At 36.1% G+C, this 18,460-nt stretch overlaps 2 protein-coding genes and 1 pseudogene across 2 annotated transcripts; all 3 read left to right on the top strand.

Annotated features, from left to right (window-relative positions):
• The first annotated feature begins 979 nt into the window (after positions 1-979).
• LOC130048653 (cytochrome P450 2F3-like) lies at positions 980-1,483 on the top strand. The gene has a single exon (XM_056145660.1). The coding sequence runs from the start codon at positions 980-982 to the stop codon at positions 1,481-1,483; it is 504 nt and encodes a 167-aa protein (XP_056001635.1).
• A 390-nt stretch (positions 1,484-1,873) lies between these two features.
• On the top strand, positions 1,874-13,415 carry LOC125654169 (uncharacterized; annotated as a pseudogene).
• Positions 13,416-15,270: 1,855 nt separating this feature from the next.
• LOC125654172 (cytochrome P450 1A1-like) lies at positions 15,271-18,129 on the top strand. Its single transcript, XM_048883970.2, has 2 exons — positions 15,271-16,983; positions 17,394-18,129. Exons 1-2 carry the CDS (start codon positions 16,587-16,589, stop codon positions 17,489-17,491), a joined length of 495 nt encoding a protein of 164 aa, XP_048739927.2. The 5' UTR covers positions 15,271-16,586; the 3' UTR covers positions 17,492-18,129.
• The last annotated feature ends 331 nt before the right edge of the window (positions 18,130-18,460 follow it).

The following is an 18,460-nucleotide window of genomic DNA, read 5'->3' as shown; positions in this document are numbered from 1 at the left end:
GTTAGTTTCGCATAAACAGTTTCATCACCCAAATCCGATTGATACACAATCTAAGTAAATTATAAGTATTCAGGAGTAATTAAATAGAGTAACTAAATCACAGGCACTTTTTTCTCTAAATGACTTATGACCTCTATATTTACAGAAACAAGTGCCCGTGTACTAAATATATGGAATTCTTGGTAGATCACATTATTCCGATGCTTGTACGGATCATGTCTAATTTGACATTCTTTTTATGTTTTCACTTTAGTACATACATGTATGTACTTTGATACTTCTTTCGATAATATTTTGTATTTCCGATATTAATATACTATAATTCTAAACATTGCTATTAATATACTTAAACAGAAGGTGCGTTTGATACATTTTATTGTCATCCTCATTGACTGTAGGTCCACTCTGTCCCGTATTCAACGTTCTACTACATGCACCTCCTACACAGAATAGCTCTTATCTCTAGACTATCATATTGAATTAACTGTGAATCATTGATTAATTGTGAATCATTAATCAACAGTCTACTATGGATCGTTGTTCTATTTAGGAAACTACACACGGAATACGGTGACATATTCAGCCTTTGAATTTTAACTCATCGCATGATCATTGTTGGCGGTTTCAACACAATGCGCGAACTTCTCGTAAAAAGAGGCGATATTCTGGGTGACCGGCTGTATTTCTTCGTTTCTTCAGACATACACATGTATTTGAAAATCAAGGGATTTAGGACTTATGCTAAATTGCATTTTTTTTCAAAATCTATTTTACATCATGCATTCAGTACATCATTTACTACCAAAAATTCTTATATGTATGTATATCTAAGGCATTGTAGCTTGTACTGCGGCGAGTTAGTCGTTGATAACTTACATAATTTGCTCCAGGCATTTTTTTTCAGTTCAGGAGCCTATGGAAAGAGCATATACATTTTGGGCTAACATCGCTCAGACATTTGGGTTTCGGGAAAAGGAACATGCAGAACAGAATTCTCGAAGAGGTTGAATATTTCCTAACAGAGGTGGACAAATTTTCCGGAAAGCCTTTTGATATCCGGCCTCTGATATCTAAGGCTATTGGTAACGGTATTTCTACGGTTGTATTTGGTAAGAGGTTCGAACATTCGGATCCCACTTCCTCGGAACTTATTCGGTTGTTAAATGGTTTTATTGAGGGGGACACCTTGCAGTCTCCGATTAACTCTTTCCCCATACTGAAGTATCTTTCTGGTGATTTGTTCGGATGCAAGAAATTTATGCGTGACTTTGCCCGAGTCTTCGAGATTCAGAAAATGATCGTTGATGAACACAGGGCAAGTTTTGACGAAAGGGATATAAGGGATTTCATAGATTGTTTTCTATTAGAACAGATGAAACGAAACAAGGCAGGAGAAAACCACACTTTCACAGGTAACCCAATGTTAGCAGATTTAGATTTTAATACATCAAATAGATGTCTCCTAGCACTGACAGACAGGTAATAAACCTGACTACAGTTTTACTCACAGGCACTTGACGTTTTAAATATCTATAATAAAAAAAAATTGTCTTCCTGTAAACATAATATTGACAAGGTATACCACGCCGCCATCTTGGGTTTCGTTTTTACCAGCTGCATCGCTTGAAAATTTCGGCGAAAAGTTCGATATAATACAATAATTAGAACCCTACCATCTAGCAACAACTCTGTCAATATATTATCTCTCGCATCGTTATGGAAAACTCGAAATAATGTCCATTAATCAGATTTAATCAAGCATCAACTATCGTCTACTGCTTCTCAAAATGCGATAACTCCTGATCTAGGGACGGAAGTTGACATCATTATGCAAATGGAAATTCCCTTTCTGGTCTAGTCTCTCTGACGCTTGTGCGGGAAAAGAAAAACAAAAATGGCGCTAAATGCAGGGCAGTTTGCAGCTCTGCAAATGATAAAGGATGGGCATAATTGTGTGGTTCTAGGACAGGCTGGCACGGGGAAGTCCTTTTTAATAAGATATATTCTTCGAAGCCAGCCTACTAAGAACATTGCCGTGACCGCCAGTACTGGAATAGCTGCACGTACATTAGGGGAGGCGACAACTGTTCACCATTGGGCCTAGATAGAATGTTCTATCGCTAAAATGATAATGTCCTACGGACCCGATTTAACCCGATGTGGTGAGGGCCTGTCCCGAGACACAGTTAGATTATTCTAACTACATTGGGCCGGACTCGGTGACGGCAGGTATGGATATCAACATCTTCTACAGATCCTTTCGGAGGAGACAATATATCGGATTAAAACCTGCCAAATGCTCATAATTGATGAGATAAGCATGATCAGCAAAAAGGTCTTTGAACAGGTATTTTTAATCTACCTTGACTCAATGCTTAAATCATTCCAGGTCTATAGACTATTAATTGTTTTTCTTTAATATATTATCAAATAACCGTAGTTGAATCATGTCTGTTATTATATGCGGTTAATAATGAGTACACCCATCTTCAAAGGGGTGTCCTGCAACTAGCCCCCCCCCCCCCCTCCCCCACGCCTTTGGCGGATCCAGGTTTTGCAGTTAGGGGGGGGGGGGGGGGGGGGCAACTCCATGAGGCGGGGGGGGGGGGGCTGGGAGCCGCCTTAAGGCCCCCAGTAGGTCCAGGGCGAAGCCCTAGGGGGTGAGTAAAGCCCCTGGAAGCTCCTGGATTTTACAAATTATATACTAGAGTTTGAAATATGTTGCCTGATGTATTCATTTTCACTTTTTTCTGTCAATTTCAATAGTGTGAATTTTAATAAAATGGCGCACATTTTATAGGTTTTTGGAAAAGAGGAAAAAAAACTTCTAGGTTAAAACTAGTAATGAAAGTAATTTAAATTTCAATTTAGATAAAAAGATTTTATCATTAATTATAATTTATTTCTCTGAGTGTGGAAGAAATTAGATCTATTGTTTCTTTTATTGCTTACATTTTTCTAAAGAAGAGACCTCGATTTACCTTGAATTTGAAAATTTTAGGGTGGGGTGTCAAATTTACGCCCCCTTAAATCCGCCACTGCACATGTGCATGCACAAATGGTATCTGCCGGATGAAAAAAGTATTTCTGACTATTTATTTTGTGTTTATTTCAGATTTACAATAAAAGATATTTAAGATGTATTGACTAAATTGCCATTACAAACGTAATATATCATCATTTAATATCAACATGTTGATTTTCAAAGATATAGGATGCATGTTGTGATTATTCCGGAATTATTCACTCTTGTGTCTGGTTTGTCAATAGATGTAGCTGAAGTGATTTCCTGTTTGACCAACGCCAATGAAGTATGCATTTTATCAAATCAACTTGCAACTTTTCATATTTAATCATCATTGTAGCTGGAGTTTGTATGTCGAATGGTGCGTGATCCCAGCCTCTACTTTGGTGGATTGCAGGTGAGATAATGAGTAGAAAATTTACACCTATATTCATGGAGAGGTGTATAAAATATATGACTTGCATTCACCCCCATTACATTAAAGTATGTCAAATGTTAGTAAGTTTCAGTAATGTATGCTTTGAATAGGTACATGTAGGTCAGTCGCTTTTCTTAAAAACTGAACTGGAGAATTAGATGTATTAAAGAACGGTGATTACACATTGCATTATATAATACCTGATTAAGATTTTGTGCAATATTTGTAATAATTCAAACAATGCTTGGTTGTTTGCTTTATGTCCCTTCGAAAATATTGAACTCAGTAAAACAAATTTAGACCTATACTTCGCACTCAACACCTACTGACACAGGACCTCCATTTTTAAGGATGTATCTGTAAGACCTGTGATTCTCGCCTCTTAACTCCTGAGCGTTTTGCAAAGGAGCAATCGTGTCCTATGTTTACATTCCAGGAGTTCATGGCCATGACACGAACGGGCCTCAAACTAACTCATTACCTGGTTACAAGCAAACTCTCTACTACTTGGCTATTGTGACCAATGATAAGATAAGGAGGTGTAAATTATTTATCATATCTGGAACATACATGTACATTAACATGGATCTTCCAAACAAACAAACAGAATGTCCCATAAGTCGAATTTTGTTTTTGTACATGTAGGATAGTTTAAGGAATATTTTTTTAAGGGATCGTCAAGTGAGAAATATATATAGTATGGCTATGAACATGTATTATGATAAACATATAACTTAATTATTGTTTTCAATATTTTGCGGAAATGGATTTCTCAAATTAGCAAACACAAAGAAAATGTAGAAAAATTCTATACAATTAATGAAGAAGGCTTTGCCAGTTCATGCTGTTGTATCAAATTTTACATGATTTGTTAGGGGCTTGTTGAAATTGGTCTTGGTACATGGATATGTATTGTAGTGCAAAATTTAGAATGATTGCTATATTTCATTTGAAAGTTGTGGGGGTGGAGTGGATATATGGAGTAGGGTGAGGATTTTGTTTGGTTCCTTGCACTAAATGTACTCGGGTGACTGTTAAAGGCGTTACGGGCATCTTGTTCATATTATATACCTCTGTTTGAATTTTTTTTTACAAATTGATAGATTTAAGTCATTGCCAAATTTAATCTAAATGAATATTTTAATATATTGCAGGTTGTATGTTTTGGAGACTTTTTCCAACTACCCCCCGTCCCAAATGATCTGTACAGGGATGCTGGGCAACATGCATTCATGTCTGCTGTATGGGAAAAGACCATTCCACACATCCTGTATTTAAAAACAGTGATTCGACAAAAAGAAAGTTCCTTGATTAATGCCATAAATGAGCTAGCAAGAGGTTTATAACTTTTTCTTTGTGAATTATAGTAAATGCAAAGTTGTACATGTAAGACATATTTAACTACAGGGTACTTGCTTGTAAGCTTTGTTTTGTATGTAGTATACCCTTACATGGGTTAAATTTAAGAATTTACTGACAGTTTTAAATTTGTAACAATTTTATTGTTATATACATGTATGTAAAAGGCAATTGATTTCTAAAAATATTCACTAGTGAAATGAATTTGCAGTAAGCTTGAGTATCTTAAGTTACCTCACAATGTGATACAAAGTACGTGTATATCATGATCTGGTTTTGCGATATGACATGATACAGTAGTCAATAATACTGTTAACTCTAATTATTACATTTTTGGGTCATTTTAATGTTGTTGTTGCAGTAAATTATTGCAAGAGGGGATATTGTATCAGGACAGTTCTTGTAAGTGTGTGTAACATTGAGTTTGTAGACACTCTTCAGCTCGATTGAGTTTATACTTCACATACATGTAGCTTTGTAACCAAGAGAGAATTGTATATTGTTTAACGTCTGGCTGGAGAATATTTCACTCATATGGAGATATCACCAATGCTGGTGAAGGGCTGAAAAATTTAGGCCTATGCTCAGCGCTTATGGCCATTGAGCATGGAGGGATCTTTATCGTGCCACACCTGCTGTGACACAGGGCCTCAGTTTTTGCGGTCTCATCCGAAGGACCACCCCATTTAGTTGGCTTCTTACTACAAGCAAGGTGTACTTAAGACCTATTCTAACCCAGATCCCCATGGGACTCAAGAGAGGAAGAACCCTATTGTTTTGGTGGTTGGAAGATTTAAGGTCAATATCACAAACTTGCAGACATCCATTGGAAGGGGTATGGCCTGCCTTACAGAGCTCTTCTTTTAGATGGATAATAACCTTTAACATAATAAACTGGCTATGTCAGAAACTAATTTTAACACAAAATTCTAAATCTACCTTACTGGATTTATTCAGGTCTGACAATGAAAACTAATTTACACTGTTATTACGATACACCCCTTGGGATATGATATGCATTTCATATACATGTGGGTTTGCAATGTATGAGATTGCTATATTACAGTTGCACTTGGAAGATAAATCTCTGATCGCAAACTTGCAAAATTGAAATCACTTCGATATATTCCCTTTGAAAGCAATCTTTTGAAGTTGTTCATTTACATGTAATGTTTTGTTGTTTGAAATCTTACAATAAGTTACATACATGTATAAATGTCTTGCAGGTGAGCCAAGTGTTGGAACAAATCACCTAATGGATATGTTAGATCGGCCTTTGAAAACCAGCTCTACAGCATCCGACAGATCTGTTCTATTTGGGACAAACTTTGAAGTTGACTGTCACAATGCCAATGAATTGAGTAGAGCAACAGGAGAGCTCAAGACATATTCATCAGAAGATGAAGGGGATCAAAAGTACCTTCGGAAAATAACAGCAAATAAGAAGTTGGTGTTGAAGGTTGGAGTGCCAGTAATGCTATTGAGGAACCTTTCACATTCTCTTGTAAATGGATTGCTTGGAAAAGTTGTACTTTTAGAAGATGATGGGCCGAGTGTGCAATTTGAAAATCAAGTAGTGAAGCTTAAGAAACTGGCATTTAGTGTATTTGATCCATCACAATGTAGGACCATTGCACAAAGACAGCAATATCCAATTCAATTAGCCTTTGCTTTGACCATTCACAAATCCCAAGGTCTGACTTTGCCACATGTTATCGTCGACTGCAAGAATATTTTTCAGGCAGGTCAATTGGGTGTTTCTGTTGGACGATGCACAAGCCTAGATGGTCTATGGGTAAAAAATTACTCTCCCAAAGTATGCAAGCCACATCCAAAGGCAGTGACAGAATATTGTTCAACTCAAGGAATTCCTCCATCCAATGACCATTCTTGTTGTCAAAAGGTACGTATGTAACGGAATGTTATTTGTAACGAAACTGAACAATATAAATTTAGTAGGATGTTTACCTTTCATTATTATTTGGAGATGGAGCTGAATTAAGGTGGCTCACTACGCCTTGAACGAATTTATCAAATCAGCACAAAAATAGTTACTCTTGAAAGATATGATGATATGTAATGAGTACATGTTTCAAAAAGGCAAAAAATTGTCATTTTGGATATTTAAAAAAAAACGTGATTTTCAAAAAATATACAAAGTATGGACAGATCTGAACTCAAGATCTGCGAGTCAGTAACCTGATACCTGAGCTATGATGGTATACCGTATTTTGCCGAATATAATACGCAGTGGTGTTTAATACACACCCCCCACTTTGAGCCTAAAAGTTGGTGAAAAAACGCACTTCGGGTGTATAATACGCAGCAAAAATTTTGACCAAGCGGTAATCTTTATTTTATACTTGGTGTTAATTTTCACTTAATATTTTTGCAGAAATAATGAATTCTAAACAATGCACAATAATTTGCAAACTTTTTGAGATGAGGTCTACATCGCGGTAATCTTCAATGAGAATCTTCAGGGAAATATCAACCCGGACAAGCCTGTTCATTTCAGTAAAGCACGAGATTTTGTAGCATTAAAGTCTTAACTGACTCGATATTTCCTTTGTTGAAACTTAAAATCAATCAAATAGCCGATGTTATAAAAATAAAATTAAACAATTAAACTATCGCTTATTTTACTGTAATCAACACACCATGGTAGGTACAAAGATGCAAATTATCAACTCCTCGTTAACTACGATGACTATTAAAATGTGTGAAAAAAAATTTTGTTAGGTATTTCTTTACCCGGAGGGGGTATCTAACAAAAGCAGTGTACACAACAATGGCTTCGTAAAACACACGCTTTTACGCAAGAATAGTTATTTCAAAGATTCAAATAAGTATTTCATTAAAAATTAGGCCTATCCATAAAACTTACAGTAAACAAACTTTTAGCAAGTGACAAAATTATTTTCCAACAATTTTAGCACGTGTCAAGGCATTATTGTGTACACATGCTTTCAATAATGGCGGCATGCGATGTAATGAATAGTCAGATCCAATGCAATTTGATTGGCTGTTTGTTTCATGATAATTGAATTATTTAGATATTGTAAGTATATATATCACATTTTCTGCAATTTTACGTTTCTGTAGTAATTTTCTTGAGGTCGAATTTTCTACTTAATAAATAGGTGAACGTGAAAAGGCGTACAGTATCCGAAGCCTTGGTCTTTGAGTGAAATATTACAATACTTAATCGCCGAGTTTCATCTGGAAAAAAAGGTCAAAAACCTATTGTGGTATATAATACGCACCCCTTTCTGGCACAAAAATATTCTCTTAAAAAAGTGCGTATTATATTCGGCAAAATACGGTACAATCAACATAAATAATTTTACAAATTGAAATTTGCCATCTTGTAACAAAAAATCATAAAAAGTATGTATAACTTCATTCAGAATTTCATACATGCATTACTTGATATACTAGTAAATGAAATTGTATTATATTAAATTCATACAGGTGTTTGATCATCTCACATTGGATGAGGACTCAATAGATATCTATGTTGCTGAAGATTCTGATGCATCTGACTTTGAAGAAGATGATATCTTGATGTTAGAAAACCTTGAAGGGGTATACAGTGTATTTGCTTAATTTGAAATGCTATCAAGATGAAACAAGTTTAAAAATTTAGATCTCATTTTTAGCTCTGACACCAGAGCTGAAGGCTCAAGTGAGCTTTTCTGATCAAAACTTTCTGTTGTCTGTCGTTGACATCATCGTAAACTTTTCACAGTTTTATCTAGTCCAGAACCACGGAGCCATGCAATTTCAACTAAACTTGGCACAAAGCATCCTTGAGCGAAGGGGATTCAAGTTTGTTCAAATGAAAAGCCATGCCCCTTTAAAGGAGAGATAAGGTGTACGGTTAGCGCAGAGGTAGTGCTCTCACTTCTCACCGATGCGACCCTAGTTCGATCCCCGTGATTGGCAGTGGTTGTATGTGAGAGGGTATGGTGGTTGCCCGCTGGGACATGTGGGTTTCCGCCGGGTACTCCTCACGTAAATGACCCCCAAGTGCAAACATCCGTGCATCAGAAAGGAACCATGTGAAGTAAGCTTTTGAGCTTTCATTGGTTATCCTTGTTATTTATGTGTAATATACAGAGTAAACATTTATTTATTTAATCACAACAATAGGATGGGGTCATTTCAAAATCTTCTTCTCAAGCTTAAAAGCTTCCTGAGATAGTGGAAATTCAAGTTTGTTAAAAGCATGACCTCTGGGGTTAGGGTGGGGCCACAATAGGGGATCGAACTTTTACAGGTAAATTTTTAGAGAAAATATTTTAAAATGCTCTTCTCAAGAACCACTGGGCCATAAGAGTGGAGATTTAAGTGAAAGCTTCCTGATATAGAGTACATTAAAATTATTCAGACCATGACCCCCAAGGGTAGGGTGGGGCCACATTAGGTAATCAAAATTTTTACATGCTGATATATAGCAAAATCTTTCCCAGAACTAGTAGGCCAATTTCAATCAAACTTTATGCAAATCTTCTTTGGGTAAAGGGGATTCAAGTTCAAATAAAGGACCATGCTCCCTTCAAAAGGGGAGACCATCTCAAAAATAGGGTGGAGTCTTCTCAAGGACCACTGGGCCACAAAAACTGAAATTTACATAATCTCTGTAAAATTTAAACTGATGAATTATACAATATTCTGATTTGTAGAAGAAAATATATCTCATTGAATTATATTAAGTGAAAGGTCAGGGGCATTTTGTATTTCATAATAATTTTTTATATCTTGTTAGGATGATGAAAGGTTTCCTTCAAAAGATCAGGATGATGCTCTCAAGATTTTAAAAGACCTGAAACTGCCAGCACCAATGACTGATGTTCAGAAAGTATTGAATACCGACATCAATTATTTTGAACGAAATATCACTCGTTTTGTGACATTTTATGTTTTTTTAAAAGAACATTTTCAAGAATTGATAGGAAAACATGGACCAGAACCATCATGTTCACAGCCAGTAAAGAAGTGGACCGTTTTCTATTCAAAATGCCATGCTTTTCTGCAGTCTGATGGGTATCTATCTGCCTGTAAGGCATTATTTGCTCCGCATGAAGTGAACACTTTTCTTTGTGGTAGCGTCGAAACAACAGTTAGAAAACAAACAGTGGCTGCTTTGGATTCAACTGCTCATCCAGAGGAAGAGACAGGGAGTGTTCAAGTGTCTGAGTTTGCCTATGGCAAAGTTCGATATGTAGGGGGCCGGGCAATTGCAAAGGTGAAGTACCACAATACAAATATCATAAGAAAAGAGCTTGGGGAACTGGGGATGATAGCAAGTAAAAATGCTAAAGTGAAAGTGGAGCTACTTCAGACAATAATCATTTCTCAAGCAGATGCTGAGTTGACAAAATTTCCCAGCAGTGTTCTGGACATCAAAAGGAAACAAAATCTGTCATGTGGCCTTACCAATATATCAGATGAAGCCTTTGAATTCTTTTTACAGATGGAAAAACTTCGTATTCCTCTGTACAGTGTATGTGGCTTGAAACATCATGGAGAAAATTTATTGAATCACATTCATGACAAGGTGATTTCAAACAGAAAACTCTTTGAGCTGTGGATGAAATTGTTTGTTCAAACGACAACATGTACATTTGCATTTGACAGCGAATCAGATGACTGTGCAGATATTTTGTCTGATCTAACAGAGGGAGCCTCCGCACTGAATGATTTGTATTGGGATGTAACAAAAGCATACTTATTTGTAACGGATTCTGAATTCCGGAAAAAGTTACTAGAAGACTTAATTAGGAAAAATCAAGTCCATGGAGCATAGGAAGAAGGTTCTGACAAAAGGAAAAACACAATCAACAGGATACACTGATTTCACTATGGATACATTCTTGAAAGCAACAAATAAACACAGCCATCATTTGAAACTGAAGGCTGCGCTTTATTGGAAAATCGAGATGTATTGAATAAGTTAACTAAAAATCAGATTCTTCTGTTGGGAAAATTTTACAATGTAAAATTAAGAGCTAGTGATAAAAAGGATGTTCTCTGCAATGCTTTAAAAACCACAATTGTTGAATGTGATGTCATTCCAAATCCTGATTACATTGAACCTCAGTAGCTATTCCATCCAGGTTGATGTGTGCTCATATACATGTAAGTAATGTAAATTAAAATATTCTTAAAGTAAAAAATGTAACAAGTACATGTAAGTGGTACAAATATAGATTTTCAAATGAATTCTAGTCCACAAATTCACTTTTTATTGACATCGTTATGAAATAATGACAATTTTAGATTATCTTATTTTGAATACGGAATTGATGGTTCCTTTGAGTTCAGTTTCATGCAAAGCTGCTTGAATGGAAGGGCTGTCCCACCAACTGTACTGGACTTCCTCCTGGCTGCGTTAGATTTCTTAGAAACTAATCTTTGGCATAAGGTTATGCTATTTGTAGCATAGCAGTATTGTAGATAATTGGGATTGGTACCAGCACCATGGTGAAGACCTCGTTGTTGTGAAAAGATATTTTCAACAATGTCACTGTTAATGTATCCTGGTTTAATTATGTATTTCAGGTCATTAATCACAAGGCTTGACAACTTAAGAAATCCCCGAAGGAGGATTTTTAAGTCTTCCCTTGTCTCTGGTGACATCAACTGCTTTGACGAGGCTTCATTTTCCCACTGGATGAAGAAGTCGAGCGAAGAGGAGAGCTGCAATAGCCGATCATCAACAAGATCTGAGATGGGACGAGTATCATGAAAGAACTCAATCAAGCTCTTGGTATGCTCAAGTAATTGAATTGGACCATCACAATGACTTGCTGCAGAAGATCCAACTTCTAGGCTTTTCTGGTACTGACGCATGAGATGAAGCATGTCGGCATTCAGGCATTCCTCTGCTAGATGATTCCTCATCTTGTCAGCCTGATTTGGATACAGATGTTGATGGGTCAGTTTATGGTGGATGGAAAGTCCATGCTTTCTATCCCATTCGTATGCATCTATAAAAGTCTTCCAGATAATATCATGGCCATTCATCATCAAAAGTTTTGTGTGCCATTTGCATGTTCCACTGCTTAAGACATTGTTTCTGATCTTTTTGAATAGATGTGATGGGTCTGCAAGAAAGATTACAGGATGAATGCTGCAGAAGGGATTAAAGGCTGCCATGTCAGTAGTGGGTTTGGAGAAATGCATGTTTATGAATGAGCGATTATTAGAGGCTCCATCCAAGGAAGTATATATCACATGAAAACCCCATTTTTCCAGTGCCTGGACAACATCCCAAAACATAGTGTAGATTTGTGGAGCATTGGCTTGAGTTGTTGGATAATGGGCCACTAAAAACCTGAATCCTGTCAATCCATGAAAAATGAATTGTATGACATGGTTTGCCAGTTGGTGTGTTGATGATTGAAGTTTGTTTCCTTCAACTCCAAGATCTGGAATGCCAACTAAATTCCTTTGCCCTCCACGTTTGGTTATCTGGATATCTTCCTGTATGGACATCTCGTCAAGAACAAGACCTCCGTAAAATCCCTCATCTGCTACCCCATCATGATCTGCCTGCATCCTCATCCACCTGAAGACATCTTCATTTATGCCAGGGCGCTGGGAAACTGAGTTTTTGTATCTTGAGAGTGTTTGGGTGGAGGGTAAAAGTAACTTTCCAGAAGAGACTATATCTTCATAGGCCTTTGGGCTTCGTGTCCATATGGAGAGGGCCAGTTGAATGATATCAAAATCCCACGTTCTTGCATGAATATCAGTGACACTTGAATTTTGTAACTGGGATTTTATAACTGTTAGTTGTCCTTTGGTAAGATACGGTGCAGCTGTCTGAAGGTAGTGAATGATGTTATTTGATGAAAACTTTGGAATACATGTAGATGGCCTGTATTCTTGTGATTCTTGTGGAGCTTCTTGTGATTTTTTCATAGTACTACGTGAAAGGCTGTGACAACAGTGACATGTTTTATTACCTCTGTTGGTATTCAATGGCAGTATTTTTTGGCAATCTAGGGAATATGCAGTGTTTTGTTGTTTAGAGTTTTTTTGAACAATCATATTCTCCTTGTTCTCGAAATGCACAGCATCTGCATTTAGGCCCTCACAAAAGCGGATGGAATTCAACATGCAAAATAGGGCATTTATTTTAAGTGAATTGAATTGAACCTGTGCTATTGTTTTAATTGTTTTTCCTCCTACAATAACTTGTACTTCGCCGTTTGAATGTACTGTCACTTCCATGAGAACTTTGTTTCCATTACAATGCAGTGATGAATATTTAGCAAAGGTAGCTTTCAAGGAGGAAGTCTGAATTTGAAAAAAAGCACTAGGAATAAACTGTGTTAGTTCATTAAATGTAATAGAATGACCTATTGTATTCCTGGGAGTTATGCCTTTGTATACAAAATGTCTTTGAGTCCAGTCCTCAGGCATTCTGACTCTTTCCCGACATGCTCCATGAAATGTGTTAGAAACTAATCTTCCGACTAGAATGTTAGATTTAGAACCAAATTGGTCACAGAAGGAGTCTGATATATTTCACTGGAACACATGAACCTTCTTTTTCAATGTAGTGCTGATGTAACCTAAAGAATATAACTGAAATTGTGATATATATAATTTTTTGGGGGAAGGGGTGTTTTGGTTGTCTTCATCTTCACCTGTTCATGTTTAATGGCATGGCACCCAGTTTAATGACAAAATAATATTGTTGTGTCCAGAAAAAGGAGGTGTAATACATTAAACGAGTGTATGTATAAGGTTAACGAGGGAAGGGGAATAGGTTCCTTAGCTTGTCAAGATGACAAAAGTATAGGTTTAATTTCTGGCAATTTGCTAGCTCTGCTGTTGTATTATGTCTTCCCTCTTACAGGGGGGAGACATATTCCTTGTGTACTTTCTGTCCGTGTGTCTGTCACAAAATCTTGTGAAAGTTCCTCCACCTGCATGGCTTATTAGATAACCTTGAAAAATTGTATAATGCTTCATTGCCAATTGTACATGCGCATATTGTAGGGACATGAGGATCTAATTATTTTCCTAAAAGTTATTGTTTCTCAAGGTCAAGGTTGAGTATCACTAAGTAGGAAAGCCTTCTTTGACAAAATTACAGATTGTGGAACTTAGTCTGTTTTGAAGAAATATTGCATAGGGAATACATGATTTCCACTTCCACATTTACCAAAAACGTATTCTAATTTGTATCTGTAATTGAAGAGAAATGAAATTGAACGTCATTCTCTCTTACCAAGATGTTTTTTAAAAAATTCTTTTGAATTTGGGGGGGGGGGGGGGGCCTTGAAGCCATTCAGATACTTTGAATGTACACAACTGTTTGAATGTTTTTTGCACAATGCAGTTGTAGATGGAGGAACATGCCAATATGTTGTAAAACTTTATCAACAACATTGGTCGAATGTTTGGTGTATGAAATGCCAAATTTATACATATACTTAAATATTTGAAGGTATCAGCAATTCAATTATTCTCATATATACATAGTAATTAGGCCCCCAAACTACATAAGTGCCTGTGGTTGATATCAATTCCTTTGAAGAGAGCAACAGTTCAATAGTGCACATCAATTCAGGTGAATAGCGAATTAATGCTATGAAAAATTTGATTATGGTGCAATCATTCAAAATTTAAGATATCGCTCTGTATTGAAGATATCTTTAATTGAATTGTTGCACGCTTCAAATGAATTGATATCTTCAATATAACCAAGTGTTAATGGAGTGCCAAATTAACATAAACTCAAGTAATTGATTAACATATATTTAATTGGAAGATGTTATCAATTTAATTAGTGTGTGCAATAACGGAATTGATGTGTGAATCGATTGAAGAGAGCAATAATTGATTTGATGTGCACATTTTTAATTCAATGAGAGCAATAATTGAATTTGTACATGCTTTAATTCAATTAATTAGAGCATTTAATGTGGAATTCTTGCTTGCAAAATTTGGAGCTAGGTATAAATGATTTTATGATATTATTAAATTTAATTGGAGATATCTTTAGTTATTGCATAACTTGTGCATGTTTTCTCAAACGAATTATTGCACACATTAATTCAATTAATGATATCATTTCAATTAAAGAAAGAAATGATTTTGTGCATAATTAATTTAAAATTAATATTGCAATCTTCAATTGAATTGTAACACACATCAATTCAATTGTTGATATCAATTTATTTTAAGAGAGCAGCAATTCAATTATAGGGCTCTTCATTTCAACAGAATTAATACTATCAACAATTCAATTAATGCACACAAAAATTCAGAATTTAAGATATTGATAATTATTTGGAGAGGTCTTTGTAATTGAATTGTGCACTTTAAATAAATTGATGTCTTCAAATAATCTTAAGATAATTGCGCGCTATAAATTTTCATTTGATTTTACATCCATGACCCCCCCCCCCCCCCCCCCCCCCTGCACTAGATGGGTTTAGGTTTTTCAATAAGCAGTACAGGATGTCGATGAACGTTTGACAGTATGCACACGTGTCTTTCAACTCATTTCAAAATACAGTACTGCATGAATAAGCACCGTAACTGGCAATTTTGTAATAATGGAATTGGAAGACTTGTAAATGTTCATAAGAGGGTGGTATGCATGGTTCAGACCCCAACTACTGCTATTACCGACAAAATTACCGGTTCCTGTGGAATAAGTGAAGTAATCATGTTTGATAATGTAAACTAAAAAAGTGTATACCAATAGAATTGTTCAAGATCCATTTCTTCGCTATTGACATTCTCTCCATTCAAAATATACCGCTAATTTAAATATTTACTATTTTTAATTTTATCGACCAATGAAAAAAGGGCTATCCCGAAATGATGTCAACTTCCGTCCCTAGATCAGGAGTTATCGCATTTTGAGAAGCAGTAGACGATAGTTGATGCTTGATTAAATCTGATTAATGGACATTATTTCGAGTTTTCCATAACGATGCGAGAGATAATATATTGACAGAGTTGTTGCTAGACGGTAGGGTTCTAATTATTGTATTATATCGAAATTTTCAAGGATGCAGCTGGTAAAAACGAAAACCAAGATGGCGGCGTGGTATACCTTGTCAATATTATGTTTACAGGAAGACAATTTTTTTTTTTTATTATAGATATTTAAAACGTCAAGTGCCTGTGGTTTTACTGGGTTTTATGAGCTCTTCGTCTTAAAATTTGTCCGTTGTCTGTGACCGTCGTCAATAAGATCTTACGTGATTGACTTCTCAGAAACTACTGGTTCATGTTAAGACAAACTTGGCACAAATTGTCCTTGAATCAAAGGGATTCTTGAATTCTAGGGCCACATCCTTTTCAAATGATAATTATTAGTGTAGCAGTACCACGTTTTATACCGTATAATGGGTATTGTTGTGGTTGGAAAAATGTGAGATTTGGTTTTAAAAAATGCTAAAAAATCATATTCTGCGTTTCCAATTTCTACGGCTGCATTTTAAAGTATATGTATGCCTATCTATTTTGCATTGTTAATTTTTTAATGCGTATTTTTCTTCTCCGCAAAAGGGGGGGGGGGGGGGGCAGAAAATATGCGTTATACGGTATGTCAAATACTAATTTGTCTTAAAACTAAAACAGCAACCTTTAGTTACAGGACAGTAAAATTTGTGCTTTAACTATAACTAATGTTAATGTACTTCAACATAGGGTTATTCTTCAGAGTTTTAATACGAAGGATGCTCTGGGGTTCCCTTTTCAGATAAACAGCTCCTGATCACGGTGTCCGAGTTTTTCTTGGCTGGTATGGACACTACTACGAACGCTCTTCGCTGGGTATTTCTATTTTTGATGCACCATCCGGACATCCAAGATCGCATGTGCACAGAAATTGAAGGCGTTGTACGTAGGGATATGATTCCCATGTTAGAGGACAGATCAAAGCTTCCTTTCTGCGAAGCGGTTTGTTTTGAAGTCATGCGCCTTGGGAAAGGGAGTCCCCATACTGCACCTCACACTATGAAGCAGGACACCGAGATCAATGGCTGTGTCATACCGAAGGGTGTACCAGTAGTGTTTAATCTAAATTCTATCAACTCCGACCCAGAGATATTTCCAGACCCCTCCACATTTAATCCAGATCGATTCTTAACTGGAGATGGACGGCTCCAAGGAACTGAGAAAATGGCAACATCTTCAATGGGTACGTACATGTTCCTGCGTTGGACTTTATTTTGATTTTTCATTAACACTTAAGATTATATAGTAGATTTTACAAGAACGACTTTAATTGGAAGACACACAACCCCTCTGTAAGTTCAAACGTTATTCAAAATGGCAGATAATCAGATACAATAGAACTGTAGTTGTGTAAGACTTTATATTGCTTCAATGTAAATTTGACTGGAAAATTCTTGCAATTATATATGTTTTCAATCTATCTATCTATCTAATCTCTCTCTTAAAGTCTTGATGTTTTGTTCAACTTATGCGAAAGCTAGATAGAAACTTTTTTTTTTTTTCTATCGTGAAAATAAGTTCTATGGCTGAAATTGGCTGAGTTTGAGAAAGGGTTATTCCATTATAACGACAGTGAATATTTCTCTGTTGTAGGGCGGCGAAGTTGCATGGGTGAATCTTTAGCCATGATGGAACTTTTCCTCTTTGTAATGGCACTTGTACAGCGCTACAAAATCAAAATAGAGCCTTGAGAACCACTTCCTTCTTTAGATGGAATAACTGGACTTTCTTACACACCACGTCCATACGAAGTTTGTCTGATTGAGCGCCATTAATATAACTTTTAACTGGACTTCTTACACACTATGTACATACGAAGTTTATCAGATTGAGCGCCCGTTTTAAGAAACATGGATCTCCTATGTCGAGGTTTTGACTTTATGGTCAATTATATATTATTTAGACACATTGCAGATAAATGCCATTTCAAAATTGGAATTACTCATTTTGTCTGCCCTTTAGAGAAAATCCTAGAACTTTTAATCCCTGTGTTCTATGCGTATGGTATATATGTAATTCTTGTTCGATAAATGTCATTCAAAAACTATATCACATACATTGTATTCTTCCCATGCCGAGCTCCTTCAATCAGTAAAGCTGAAACTAAACCGTTACCTTCACTTTCCACTTTTTCATTCAACAAAGCCTAATTTCAGATGTTTTATATATCTTCCGTTTTCTTGGTTCAGGTGGCTATCTGAATAGGAGTTGTCTTTCTTGCCTTTATGGAAAATTTGCATCCCTAACTGTTAGCTTTACAGTATGAAGATCGAATATTTTCTATTTCAATAAAAGTTATTTTCCCTACGTCCATGGAGACGTTCCTGTGTTTGAGTCTTTTCGCTTCTTTTTTACTATTGTTCGGTGCACATGATAATGAATGCATGTTCTGCGGCGTTTCCGGAAATTTAATTTCCACCTGACATAACAAAGGTAAACTTGACTGTCTGGGAATAATTTCTAGATAGTATTCATTATGTTACATACAAAGGATTTCAATATTTCAGGAAGCTAAATGAAAAGGTGAAGATAACGAACAGTGATCAATCTCATAACTTCTAGAAGGAATGCAAAATAAAGAGTTCGGCAAACACGGACCCCTGGACACACCAGAGATGAGATATCGCAAAGAATTAAGGATTAAAGATTGCTACTGTTTA

The sequence above is a fragment of the Ostrea edulis genome, chromosome 7 (genome assembly GCF_947568905.1).
Source record: "Ostrea edulis chromosome 7, xbOstEdul1.1, whole genome shotgun sequence".
NCBI lineage: Eukaryota > Metazoa > Mollusca > Bivalvia > Ostreida > Ostreidae > Ostrea > Ostrea edulis.
Note: the sequence above shows the minus strand (reverse complement) of the source record. Positions and strands in the feature narration are given on the sequence as shown.